This window comes from Pseudophryne corroboree, chromosome 1, assembly GCF_028390025.1.
Source record: "Pseudophryne corroboree isolate aPseCor3 chromosome 1, aPseCor3.hap2, whole genome shotgun sequence".
NCBI classification, from domain to species: Eukaryota; Metazoa; Chordata; class Amphibia; order Anura; family Myobatrachidae; genus Pseudophryne; species Pseudophryne corroboree.
Window position 1 is genome coordinate 852,938,804 of NC_086444.1, and position 15,188 is coordinate 852,953,991.

The following is a 15,188-nucleotide window of genomic DNA, read 5'->3' on the forward strand; positions in this document are numbered from 1 at the left end:
ATATATTATTTAATTTAGATGTTTTTCTGTCTGTCTACCCTTTGCCTGCTTGCCGCTATTATAAAAATCTCCAGGCTCACCCACACCTAAGTCACATCATACTGTGCATCAATTATATTAGAACCAGACGTATCTCTAGGCTACAGCTTAAACTGTGGTATTGCGAAAGGATTATCAAAGATGAATAGAACCGATATAAAGATTTTTAAAGATGAGACAAAAACAAACCAGTTGTACTCAAGATAATTAATTTCAAGAGAATTTGCTAAATTGTTAAAAAGTAAAATCTTTGTAGTTTGTTTTTTCATTAGAGAAATACATAAAGGAGTAAATATAATAGGGTGCGAGATGCCGGGGGTGCGGGAGTTTACGGGAATGTCCGCCTTTTTAAACTAGGTTGGTTTTGCCCTGTAAATGATTGCCACTTAAAAACACGGGCATTCTCGCTCAAACTCCTGTAGCTCCAGCTGCTTGCACCCTATTACATTTACCCCAAATAATTAAAAACAGAAATAGAGTACAATATATTGAATCCTTTAAATCACAACCTTTAGAAGATAGATGCAATTTTGCTTACATACTCCTGTATGACTGTGTAGCTGGTATGAAGTGCATTACTGGACAGCTCATCTCATCGCCTCGCTGATGCATTCCTCTACCCTGGCTAGCTAATGGGCAATTAGTGACTAAATGGCCCCTGATCATGCAGGCTTTACAGCTTTTTATTTTATTTTATGGACATAGGAGATGTTACATGGTGGTTGTGCAGCGTAAATACAATAAGCTGGCTGCCAAAATATGTTCTTTTTATGAAACAACTCCTCCAGAAAATTACTTAGTTGCAAAATGATAAATGATAAACATATCTTTATCTCATTCTCCACTCCTGCATAGTACTTGGGTTATTATAATGAAATGCCTATATATACATCTCCTTGCTAGTACTTGTCATTGCAAACATATTCCCCTTCTTTTATCAGCCTGTCACTGATCTTCACATTTATAGGCACTAGACATACATATTTGTATGATTGCTACAGGCAGAGGAAGTGAGTTGTTGGTTACAAATATGGACGTAACTAGATTTTTTGGAATTCCAAAGCAAAATTTAGATGATGTTCCCAAGATTTCTAGAGAGGGACACCTGTACCGTGATCTCCCTTCCTCTCTACTCTTCCTTCACTGCTTGCTGCTCCTCACTTTGTCTCCTGCTGATAGAGGAAGGGAACATTAGTTCCTTTCCCAAATGAACAGAATCAATCTAGGGCCCCAATAACAACTTAACAGAGGTAACTTTTTTCAAAATGACATAAAAAATTTGTTGATTTAAATCTTTTAGTGAAAAAATAAATCCTATTAATCCTACTGGGTGTCTAGCATCCAGGGCCGGCCCTAACCAATATGATGCCCTAGGCAAGATTTTGGCTGGTGCACCCTAGCGTCACCGCTAGTTCCGCTTCTGACCCTGTACCCCTTTCCCAGCACCATCACCCCTCACCCATAGCAGTCCTCATTTTGGTGCTTCTACCCCCTATATTTTAAATAGGGGATAGAGCCCAAAAAGGAGCTTGATCTTGCTGGGAAGGGGCATGGCCACACAATAGTACCCCCAAATCAAATTACACCACACAGTAGTGCAACTTTATTCACATTTTATCATGCGATAGTGTCCCTTATTCACATTACATCACATAGAAGTACCACTTTACCTTATCTACGTTACTCCTCACAGTAGTGCCCCTTATTCACATAACATCACACTGAATTGCTCCATATTCACATTATGCCACACCATATTGCTCTTTATTCACATTAGACCTCACAGTAGTGCCCTTTCTATACGTTAAGCCACACAGTAGAGCACCTTATAAACATAATGCCACACATTAGTAATGCATTTATACACATAATACCACACAGTAATGACCATTACACATATGAGACACATTATTAATGTCCTTAAAAACATAATGAGCCTTACACATTATGCCAACCTATATTAATGCCCTTATACACATAAAATCTCTTATACATATGCTGCACATTATTAATGCCCCTTTACACATAATGCCATACAAAATGGCCCTTACACGTATGCTGCACATTATTAATGCCCTTATACACATGCTGTCCCTTACACATATGCCTCACATTATTAGTGCCCTTATACACATAATGACACATATTGCACCTTACACATATGTCGCACATTATTAATGCATTTATACATGACACACATAATACCCCTTATGCCGAACACTACTGCACAACCAACCCACCCGCGCACAGCACTCACATGACCACTAACACTGTGACCTCTGCCTCTGCTTGGATACAGATGTGTCCTCATACATCTTTCCTCAATATGCCATGCAGCAGGAGATACCTGGCGTGAGTCAGCTGGCAGCTCTGCTAATGTCGGGCACCTTTTTTTTACGAAAATGCTTCTTATTTGCATTACTATGTGTCTATGATGTGCACGCAGCTTCTGCTGATTAAAATGATATGTGGCATGACTATATTCGGTGTGCGACTGTGGCTTTATCTGCATACGAAATGCTACATTACAGTGATTTCCAGGAATACACTGTAACGTAGCATTTCGTATGCAGATACAGCCGCAGTCACACACAGAATATAGGCATGCCACATATCATTTTAATCAGCTGAAGCTGCTTGTGCCCTTAGTCATATTAAATGCACTAGGCATTTGCCTAGTTTGCCTATGTCTAGGGCCGGCTCTGCTAGCATCCATACAGTAGTCATATGTCAACATTGTAACATTACATCCCAAACTCCCAGTGCCAATAGCTCCCCAAGCAGTGTTATTCCTCAGTAGTAATAGATTCCAGTTGCATGAGATGCCACCATCTCAGTGAAAGCAAAGTGGGCCTTGAAGCAGAACACTTTTATACACATTGGGGCGGAATGTTCTAAAGCTGAAAATGTGGGCAAAACGTCAAAAATCCAGATTTCAGAGTTTTGGCCACATTTCCATATGTACCAAGCTCTGGAATGCAATACATTCCGAAGCTTGGAACCGGTGTGTAACGCTATCTTTATGTGGTGTTACCCAATAGAATCCTATGGGCTGTTCACACTCTGCCTTCAGTGGGATCCAATCAGATCCCTCCCAGCACCCTTGGCAGCTGCTGCGTCACACTGCGGACGCACAAATGGACTCCCAGGTCCTTAACCAAGAAGTGATTCTACCCCAAAGGACAGGTCTTATCGGGAGAGCTGTCCTTTATGATTTTAGTCACATTTCTAAGTACAAACCGGTGGTATGTACCCAATAAATGGTGGGATGTATCATTTTGTGGATGCGATGCGATGCGTATCCCGTCCTATATGAAGCATGATAACTGCAACCATGATAGTAATGCCACTGGTTAGAAAAGCAACGCTTTACATTTCCACAAAAGAATGACTATACTGACCACAAAGATGTCATTGACGAAATATAGGGGTGGACACTGTGTTGCCCCTGTGGTGTGTTTGCTGTGTGTCTGTATTGTAATAATGCTGTGATTTATGTGCCTTGATAGTGTTTGCATGAATCTGTGACACAAATGAAAGAAAACAGACATACTTGGTAATGGATGAATTAAGTAGTGCTGCTTATGCAGTGGCGCGAGCTCTGTGCTCATGGGGTGGATTAGAATGCGTGCACTCCCTGTAAGGATTGTGCTTGCAAAAAATTGAATACACTCTTTTCTCTGTAGCCTAATTCTTATCTGTTAGAGATTTCTTCTGAGAGTGTTTGTGGCGTGGTAGTTGGGTTCTGCGTCATGTATTGTGAGCAAGATGGTCCTGTTAAGTGACAATCTCCTACGCTTCTCATCTTTGTCAGACTTCTTCAGGAGCAATGCTGTATCACTCCATGGAGAAACTTTTAGCCGCAACTAGCTCAGATGAATGTGACTTGATTAGGGTGTGGTGATGTATCTTCACTCATGAAAATTAGCAAAGATTGCTTACCGAAATAAGCAGTAATGTGCGCAGCCTCATAAGTCAGTGGGATATCATGGAGAACTAAATTTGGTTGAATTTGAATTGGAAAATTCTCACACTGAATTTAAGTTTGACTTTATAGGAGATGTGGATAACCTAAAGCAGAGCTTGAAATATATTAGTTGTCTAGTACTGGCAAGTAGATTTTACCATGTAGCGGCTAGATCTACTTCGCCGAGAGAACCTTTCCCATAATGCACCGGGTCAACGTCACCATCTACTGGGGATAGTGTGGCGAGCGAATCACGACACCGGTCCTGAAGCGTGACAAATGAAGCAAGCCCGTGAGGGTACAGTGGAGCCACAATACAAGAAAATAACCTAAAACAAGCTTAGATTGGTGAAAAAATAAAAATGCTGTAAGGGCATAAGAGAACATCCGCCCTCAACTAATGTCACATCTGGGTCCATTCGGTGAAGGGAAATAGATTCTACCAAATTTACCCTGCTAGACAAATTGCCACAATATCTGTAGTTGATCGTCAGTGAATGAAGAGGAGAGCAGCACAGTAGCATGCTCTTGTCTGCCTATGTGACACAGGGGTCCATGTACTAATACTCCACTCAAGTAACAACTATGCTATACCTTTGTATCATCATCTGCTATGGTGTGAGGTGAAAACTGGATTTATTTACTGGCCTATCAATTACAAGTTATACTACAAAGTCTTCAGGCAAGTGATTGTTCAGCTCCAGAGGAACAATGTTCATGGACACACACACCACAAATAGGTCAGTGATTGTGCTTGTCCTATTTTCCTTTAGTGAGTCTGACCTTCCTATACACATTTTCATATATTTTGGGGATGATGGTCTCTCCTAAAGTTTTAAGCTGGCTCCTAGAGTTTACATACTGGGGGGCGGATTTACTACTAATAATTTTTGGTTGATTTTATATTTTTTGCGATAATTCCGCAATTTGGCTAATCGCTAAGGACCAATTTGCATAGAAAATGCATGTCAAACTCGACTTTGCACTCCTAATCTCGAAAATTCGCTATCGGAACAACACAGTCAATATAACATTGGTACCAATGCAAATCGCTAACTGACTAAGGATCGTATGTGTAAAATCACTGAAAGTCACACCAGAATCACACTCAATGCACCAAATCAATGCATTTGCATTTTAGCAAGCGTGTTTGGTGAATAGCCTGCACAGATAAGTAAGATGTGTGCAGGCTTTTGGTCCAGATTTATCAAGCCTTGGAGAGTGATAAATTGCACAATGATAAAGTACCTATCAACCAGCTCCTAACTGTCATTTTTACAACAACTAGTTAGGGGCTGGTTGGTTGGTACTTTATCACCGTGCAATTTATCACTCTCCAAGGCTTGATAAATCTGGGCCTTTGTGTTTTACTGAAATAAACAGTCAATTAAGAAAAAACACGGCATGGGGTACACCCCCCAAGCTAAACCAGCAGCTGTTGCCTTATTATTGCCACATCCCTGGTACCCAGTGCTTTTTCTGGTCCAACCTCTCCTATATATAAAAGAGATAAAGGGCAAACTGTAATAGCACGCCATTTATGGCAGTCTGCGATTCCAGTGAGATGCTCACTAGACTTAAATCAGCAATTAGTTTAAAGGCAAAATCTGGTTTTGGATTTAAACTAATTGGTATTTTATTTCTCCCTGGAATTGTTCCCACTTCCACAAATTGTGTGCTATTACATTTGGCCCAAAGTGGTAAAACTATTTGACACCACATTCTTAATCTAATAATAATAATAATAATAATAATAATAATGCAGTAATGACTGCTTTCAATTCATCACTATGTAATTATAAGCTGGTTTTGCAATAAACACGTTATTACATATAGTTACCATGAACTGTGTATATATTTTGTATAAGTATTTTGTAAGGGCTGTGCATTTCCTTTCTATAGATGTCCCCATCTCCTGTTTACATGAGCATTTCTTTAACATGAATTTCCTTCCTAAATTTATTTTGATTGATGTAGTTGTTAAGTTTTTTGACTCTACTTTAGTAACTTCTTTGTAAAGTGCCCTACACACTTAAAGATTATCTGTCCAATCTTTCTGATTGGAACAAAAATGTGGCAATGTATGGGAGCAAATGACAATTGACCATTTGCTCTCAAACACTGGACAACAGACAAAAATGGACTTTCAAACAAATTGGTTAAGTTTGTTTCGTTAAAACAATTGATCTTAACAACCATTTCTGTCCATTTTCTGGATTTTGGGAGCAAATGGTTGATTGTCATTTGCTCCCAAACATTGCCAGATTTTCTTTCCAATCAGACAGATTGGACAGATAATCTTTAAGTGTGTAGGGCCCTTTAGTCTCCATGAACTGGGATGTGCTTAGGAATAATGTCTCCCTAAGAACAGCGTTATCTGTATATGCATAAAGCTCTTTTGTAGTACAGAAAGTTATAAACATGTTATACTGTATGTAAAAGTTGTGTTTAGTCAGAACTTTCTTTAAGAAAAATGAAATTAATTGAAAATGTATCATACCCCTTTTCCACCAAAATGTCACTGCACCTGATTCTGCTGTCTATGAGGGGAGGGGGGGGGGGGGGTACAACACATGCGCAAAAAATTTTTTTTTGTATTATTTCAAGAAAACAGTTGGTTTCAATGAGAATGCTTGGCCAAAAATTTTAATACACACATAAAAAAATTTCAAATATTAACTCAGACACAAGTGGACCATAGTAGCAAGTGTTTACCTAAGTGCGAGTGTTATGTAGTGTACACTATAGGTCATACTTCCCTACTTTTAATTTCCCCTCTCTGGGAGAAACCTGGAGAGAAGATGCCACTGGGAACTTGGGGGACGGGGCTGGGTGGTGACATCATGAAGCCCCGCCTCACATCTGGAAAACGCCTCGATTTGCGTCATTTTAACCCCTCCCCCGCAAGTTCCCGGAGAGTATCTAACCATTTTGCTCGTTTCACTAGGGTGTGGGGAGTATTTGGGAGATCTGCCTGCTTATGGGGGTGTGGGAGCTGCGGGAGGCTCCCAAAAATTGGGAGCCTCCCACAGCTTCTGGGAGAGTAGTTAAGTATGCTATAGGTGCAGTGTCCTGATTAGTGGGGAGAACATATTGACACATTTTGTAAAATCTTTAGCACATATCGACCTGTTGTAGTTTGATAGATCACACCTCCAAAATTTTAATATGCCATCCCCACAAATGAGGATACTGCCACTATGGCTGAACATCATTATTTTGAGGGTCATAAAACAGGCTTTCTGCAGCCACCATTTTTTAAACACACATAAACTTTATTAAAGCATTAACACTCAAGTGGCCCATTATTTCGAATGGTGCATATATTTTCTTTTTTAAGGGCACAAATAGCCCTTATAAAATGACATCAATACAGCGATACAGTGGTTGTGTTGGGTTCCTGTTTACTAAGCACTCCAGGTACGCCATATGTATGTTCTGGGATTTTTCTTGCATATGCATGATCTGTGTGATAAAGGATTGGTGCATTTCCTTTTTTTGCTGCAAGGAAGCATAATTGGCGTGTGTCCTCATAAGCCTGCATGGCAGAGTCCATCTCACGGAGCTGGTCCACCAGGAGAGGGTAGATATTGCTTTCATCATTTCCTCCGATTTGTTATATTTTTTTCTTTCTCCGTGTAACGGGGTACACTGCAAATGGAGTAAGAAAAAAACAGTTTCTTCCCCGCTTATGACGCTCAGCGTCTTATTGAAGATTTAGATTTATCAAGACCTGTGAGTGCTGCAGCCTTCTCTACAACCTGCGTTTCCTTTTTACTGCTGGCACCAGGGCATATCTATCTGGAAGACTAGTGAGAGACAGCCATCTCTACATGTGAATTCACTCAAGATATGCTATGAAACTGGGCATACCTTCTACTCTGCATCAGCACCATTGTGTTCACATTGATATGAATGGACTTTTTCTAAAGCATTGGCATGTCTGGAAATCACTGAAATAGAGCAAGCAGTATTCAAAATCCCATGCTGCAAAAGCATGCAAATGCTAACAGCATGGGTTTTATTATTACAGAAATGCAAATCAAGCACAGCGTTTAAACTCCTGTAGGTAAGAGGTTCAGAATATACTTAAAGGAGTTACAGTTTTATTAATTTTACTCAAAGTGCCAATTTGGGAGACACCAATGATAAACAGATGTTGCCATATATTGTTTCAGTGAACACTTATCATATCTATGGCCCTGTCTCACCACCGTACTTCTTATGGTGCATGAAGATTGTAAATTTCTTTAATTGAATAAAATAAGGAGTTGGGCCTATGTGATGATATTTTCACATTTTGCACATATTAAAGTGAGCTAATAGACTAGCATCTCTCAGAGACGTCACAAGATAAGTCTGTATATTGTGCTGATATGATACTGTAGCGTATATTCGTGTTTACTCCTCAAAACTGGCTTTAAAGTATTAAGCGCACATATACATATATCCTATGGATATTTCATATCGGTATTAGCATATAGTAAATAAGTCAGCAACAAGTGCCGCTCTATACCGCCAAAGGATAAGTCTGTATATTGTGCTGATGCAATGCTGCTTGGTGTGCTCACATTTGCTTATCATAAATACAGCTCCAACATTAAACTTCTCTTAAAAAAGTATGGACTGTTCCCTGTATCTATATATCATATAAGGACTGCAAAACAGGTAGGTTACCACTGTGGAACGGATAATACCGCATATAAATTAATTCCACATATATTGATCCCGTTTTTACAGCCCTATCACATAGTCTTGCTTCTCTGTAGTATGCTGAGTATACATATCTCTTGAATTAAATAGATTATTACACACACATATTAATAGGTATTAACATGGACACATGGTAAATTAGCTGGCGTACAAACGCCGCTCTGAAATGCCCACGTGCACGTTTCACACAAGCTTCGTCAGGGCAAAAAACATATTAAATATATTATTGTTCTAATAATAACCAAACATTTTTTGTGCGCCTCCCCCCCTCCTCCCAATCTAAATATATATATATAAATGGATGTATGTGTGTATGTATGTTCCAGCATAACTCTGGAATGCCTGGAGCAATTTACACCAAACTTGGTACACATATGACTTATGAGAATGCTGATTTATATACAGGAATGAAAAGCTATACCTTAAACACACTTTAAATACACTTTACCATGGAGCCGCTGCAGCCGCTATACTTAATACACACTCTACGTACTCTTTACGCTGTTAGCGTAAAGAGTCCTGTACTGTGTACGGACTTTGCGCACAAACGCCGCGCTGACGGTACAAACTACACACAGCGCGTACACACCCAGAGATACACCGCAAACCCTTAACAGCTATGCAATGCGATAATAATACACTTTAAACCTTAGCAGGGAAAGGAAGACACGACACCAGATTGTAATTAAACTGCTGGGTTCCGACACCACAGCATATTATTACTGAAAGGGGGTTACAATATATACAATACAATACAATACAATACAACAGAATAATGGCTACAGTCAATGGTACATACGTCATTGGATTTGCCGCGCTACCCAGTCTGGTCCGCAGTCATCTGATAGATAACTTTGTGAGTCTTGTGTCTGACCAGGCCTGCAGCAGGCTCTCTTTATACAATTCTTCCAAAACCTAACACAATGGATACTGTAATCTCTTTGTCCATTGGACACAGGGATGGTCATTACAGTACAGGAGAGGTCATAGGTCGGTTTGAATAGGTGGGCGATGTCTGTTCCAACTGCTCTTGTGGGTGTTCTCCTCTGGATTCCCGCCGCATACATAATGTACAGTAAATACAGTTTATTTCTCTATTCTGCTCCTGCACATAACTATTCGCAGGAACATGCGATCTTATTCAAACTAACACCGGAATATTACCCTTAAAATACCCTACAGCTGGATACCAAACACCACCTTATAACCTTGTTCTGTCCCCTCCTATCCTGTAAAGGTGAATCCCTTTGTTCTGTTACCATTTAAACTGCTGTAACTTACTGATGTGGTGCAGGGAGACTATGTGTACACTGTGCACTATTTGGATTCAAATATGTAATGTGTTTTGATAGCTTTCCATGCATTCACAAACTCTACCGTAAATACCCATACCACGCACTAATGCGCAGGACCGCGGGAGCGACCATACGCAAATTGCGGATATGTGCACGCATGGCAGAATAAGTACGCGCACGGAGGCCATCTGTGTGTAGTTTGTACTTGATGTGTGTACTGCAATATTTTTCGACTTTGACACTTACAATCTGGAAAAAAAATACCCTGGGGGTAAGACACCCCTAGCATCCCTAGGGTTTGGGGTGGGAAGGGGGTGACATGTAAAAATCCATAGTTTTCAGGGTTGCTGAGATGAATAGTTACACTCCCGATGCCATTTAAGTCCAAGTTCAGCCCCCAACAACATGGGGGGGTGAGAAGGGGTGAAAAATAAAATGTCCAACATGACCGACATTAGTGTCAAATCCATAGTTTTCGGGGTCGCTAAGCTGATTGGTGACAGTCTTGATGACATGTAAGCCCAAGTTTAGTCAAATAGAACGCATAAAACCCTAAATACCTGGGCAGCCCAGGGTAAGGAACGTTTGTTTGTTTGTTTGTTTGGTTGTTTGTACGAGATAAACTTTTAAAACTGATATGTTCCTTAGACTGTCCGTTAACATATAGGCTATGTATCTTCATGCTAATTCTGTTAGGGTTGGGCAGTGAACTTAAACTTGAAGATGGGTGCAATGAAAATAGTCTTATTGCGTTAACATTTCCATGCTGGTGAAGCCGTTGGCAAAAAGCTAGTACAGGTATATCCATAAAAATGTTGTTCCCTTCAGATACATATTACTTGTTATTGCACCTATATAAAATTATTTTAATGATTGCCCGCAAGTGTATTGTGCCTCTTTTTGTGTTCTGTTTGGCTAGATAGCTATTTTTTTAAGTATTGATCAAATAGTAAATATGAGAAATATGAACAGGAGAGACTATACAGGGGTGGTATTCAGTATGCCGGCTTTTGGGATCCCGGCGCTCAGTATACTGGCGGCTGAATACCGACACTCTAGATACTGACAACTATTCTCCCTCTTGGGGGTCCACGCGCCTGCAGCGTGGCGAGCGCAGCGAGCCCGCAAGGGGCTCATTTGCGCTCGCCCAGCTGCCGGCATGCCGGCGGTCAGGATCCTGGCGCCGATATGCTGGGCGCTGGCATATCATACTACACCCCTATACAATATAGTGTAGTAACTACATTATAAAAAGTCAATGCACATATTTAATATAAGATTAAGAAGCGTTTATTTGATAATTCCTCTGTATGAATCACTGGTGTCCCACAATATTTCTCCACAATAATAGTAATACCCCTTTCACATCGCACAAATAACCCGGTATCGACACGGCATATTGCCGTGTCGACACGGGTCAGTGTGCGATGTGAAAGCACTCTGCCGGAATTAGCGGGTCGCCTGACCCGGTAATTCAACCCGGTATAAAAGAAGTATTATACCCGGGTTGAATACCGGGTCAGGTGCAGTGTGAATGGAAGCCGCGTCGATGCGACACGGTTCCCATTCACAGCATAGGGAGAGGCGGCGCAGGAGATGAGCTCATCTCCCAGCGCCGCCTCCAACCCCGCCCTGCTGCTGCTCCGCCCCACCGCTGCTATGGCAACCGACCCGGTATATTGCCGGGTCGGAAAGCCACCAAAGCAGAGCAAATGCCGGATCCCACCCGGTAAGGACACATTTCTCTTACCGGGTGGGATCCGACATTTGTGATCTGAATGCGGTATAAGTGTACTCCTAGTTTTGCAAAGACACAAACCTCATAGAGACAAGAAACCATTTTTCTGTTTAGTAAATTGAAATCAATAAACATTGCTTGCTGATGATACAGTGTTTATGTGTCTATGATAAGTGGTGTTTGAAGTGACTATTGTAGTTATTAACAGAACAAAAATGTTGGTATGTTGTTCTTATTTTCCCAATTTCTGGTCAAAATATTTTTCATGTTAATATACTATGAAAAATAATATATAATGTCAAAATAGTACACTTTGAAAGTGCAAAACAAAATATGTACACTGCATAAAAAGCTTTAATTAATACATAGCAAATCTCATTGTCTGCCAAATCAATCCAGGCCAGCATTGGCGTAAAATTTTGGTGCAGCTTCAACAAATATTTTCCCAGACATTTAGCAGTGCAGTTGATACATAGAAACATCTGTGCACAAAATTAAAAATAAAAATGGGTGTGCCAGAATTCTGTGTTTTATGACAGATGTATTTGTCGACATTAAGTAACTTCTATTCTCTCTAGAGTTTGGTGAAACAGAAGTAGTTTCTAAGTCATATAAAATATATGTTCTACACATATGTAAAGAGGTAATACTCATCTGAGGAGCAGAAGCATGATAATATTGGTAATTGAATAGTGTTATCTATAGCAATATATGTGACCTCCGTACAGGGCTGCCATGAGATCTTAAGGGCTCAGGTTCGAAGTGTGTGCCTACTACACAATGCCACAAATCTCAGCAGGAAAGTGTAAATTGCATTTCTAATATAAGGAAGTCACTAAAGTTAGAGTCGTGGACATTTTTTTTTTAAATGGGATGGATAACCCCTTCACACTGTGGTACCAAACAATCGATACCTATATATTTTGTATATTATAAACAAAGTATATAGTAACTCTAATATAAACATAAATATATAAATGGATAAAATAAAAAGTTATTTTTCAGTGTTTTCTCATTCTTTTCTAGGATATTCTACAAAACATCATGTGAATCTAGGCTAAATTTGCTCAAATAAGTTTTATTTTCATATTCATTTACATTGAATTACTTTATGTTAAAAATGTATCTTCAGTGTAGTTTTTGGTAATACAGTGTGGCATAGCTTATATAAGGTGTAAATGTTCCTGGTCACTTTAGCCGCCCCTATCCCATTATGCTTACACTACCTCCTATCCCATTGTACTTACCCGCCATTCCCGCTCCTCTTCTGCTGCATCATCACCATTTAAAAAGGTAGGTCGCTCTGAATCCATTATCTTGCTATGCAGATCATATTATTATTATTTATTTATTAACAGTTTCTTATATAGCGCATCAAATTCCGTTGCGCTTTACAATTGGAAATAACAATGATATAACAAACTGGGTAATAACAAACAGTCATAGAGGTAGGAAGGCCCTGCTCGCAAGCTTACAATCTAAGGAAGGCAGGTTCATACAATAGTCAGTTTGTCTATCTCTCTCTGCAAAACTATTTAAGAGAGTTATGCAAGAGTCAGTTCAAAAACATACAATACTAACCACCTTTCCCTCCAACTGCCATGTGAAGGTATGCCGGTTTTCCTATAAAAATGAATATGTTGCATAGTAAAACTGTCCACCTTTCTAAAATATAACCACAACAGGAATATAAGAACTGTACATATCATATGTACGCCTATTTTGGATTTTGTTTTTGCTGTTAGGCATTCTTAGATTACCTTGATGTTTTTACAATAATCGCAGTACTGAGCTGAACTGATCTCAGCAGTCTTACCTTTTTCACACCGAAATGTTGACCAAGTGTTAAACTACACGTCTTCTACAGGAAAATGTCTATGATAACTGTATCACTTACACAGCTTTTAAATTCTAATGTCTGTTTTTTGTTTTTCTAAAGCAGTTATGATTCTTTTTTCTGCATGGACAATATATTTAAGAGCTTGAGGAAACTTGTATCATTAAATTAGGTATCAATCTTTTTACAGAGATCGGATAAAGAAAGGACTAACAGATCTGTATAATGTAAAGCCGGCTGGTGAAACATACATGCACGAAGGCTTTCAGCTAGTAAGTAGTTATGCTTAATACCTAATATGTGTCCTACACAGACATAAAGCTCTGATTACCATTATTATAAGTAATCCCTAATACTGAAAGTGCCCAAATAAAAGAACTTGATTCCCACATATAAGTTCACCTTTTGCATACATTTATGCTGCAGTCACACACAGGTTCACAGCTTTTAGCTTGTCATATGGAGGCACATAACAGAGCTTAGCATGGTGGTTGGAAGACCCTCTGTTCAATGTATCATGTGACAAGGCACTGTGCTTGCAATGGTTTTATTCAACACTGTCGAGGGGTTGAGTACAGGATCCTGACAGAGGGCATGCGGCAGTCAGAATACCGACAGCGGCATCCTGACTGTCAGAATCCCGACACATATTTGTAAGTATGCTAACCCTTCCCTTCCTCCTAACCCTTCCTTCCTGCAGCCGAACCCTAACCCTCCCATCCTGCAGTCTAACCTAACTCTAACCATCCGCCTAGTGCCTAACCCTAACCACCCACCCGCAGCTTTCCTGGCATACTTATGTCGGGGGTGCCTACTGTAAGGATTCCAGTGTCAGAATTCTCAGCGGTGTCGGGATTCCGGTGTGAGTCTTGTGACTGCCGGCATCTTAACAGTTGTGATGCCAACTACATCTCCTGTCCAGAATTATAAATCATTAATAGCTCCCTGTAGAAAATGTTAAAGACCAAGTCACATGTTGCTTATCGGATCGCTTCTACAAAGATGTTGTATCTGTATCTAGTTGTATATTGTCCATTAGACTCCTTATAAACTGTGTGTGCAGCAGCGCTCTAAAAGACTGATGCAGAGTTGAGCGAATGTCGGTTTGCCAAGTGTATTATTTATATATAAATGGGTGCACACAAGTACGGGCAGTGTAGACTGTAATTATTTCAATTACACTTGCACTTAGAAGGGGAACTGAGTTTGCATTCTCTTATAGGTAAAGTTAAGTGAGGGCGTGTTGGTGCAAATGCATGTTAAGCAGACGTTGAGGTTAGTGAATATATGCCTGTTTGCATCGAGTGCATATTTCTTTGTACTTAGCACAGGGCAGGTACTAAATGATCAGTATGACTTGTATTAAACATGTTGTGCATGCAGAGGCGGTCACATCTCTAGATGTGCACCCCTCTATTTTTTCCATGCTCGCTTTTTATCAGAGTATACCAGATTTACTTCCTGCTCTGCATCAGGTCCTAAGGGCCTTCAAGCCAGCCCAATAAACAGTGTGATAAGCTCCATTCTCAGCAGGGCAGAATGTATTGGTGTTGGCCAAAACTCCAATGCAACCTGCTCACAATCTCCTTGTGGTATTTG

At 40.0% G+C, this 15,188-nt stretch overlaps 1 protein-coding gene across 2 annotated transcripts in view; it reads left to right on the forward strand.

Annotated features, from left to right (window-relative positions):
* ANTXR2 (ANTXR cell adhesion molecule 2) overlaps positions 1-15,188 on the forward strand; it is a 341,722-nt gene that overhangs the window by 75,895 nt on the left and 250,639 nt on the right. For both annotated transcript variants that reach the window (XM_063919961.1, XM_063919962.1), the window contains exon 5: positions 13,780-13,861. In XM_063919961.1, the coding sequence (XP_063776031.1) occupies positions 13,780-13,861 (82 nt within the window). The remainder of the gene's footprint in view (positions 1-13,779; positions 13,862-15,188) is intronic.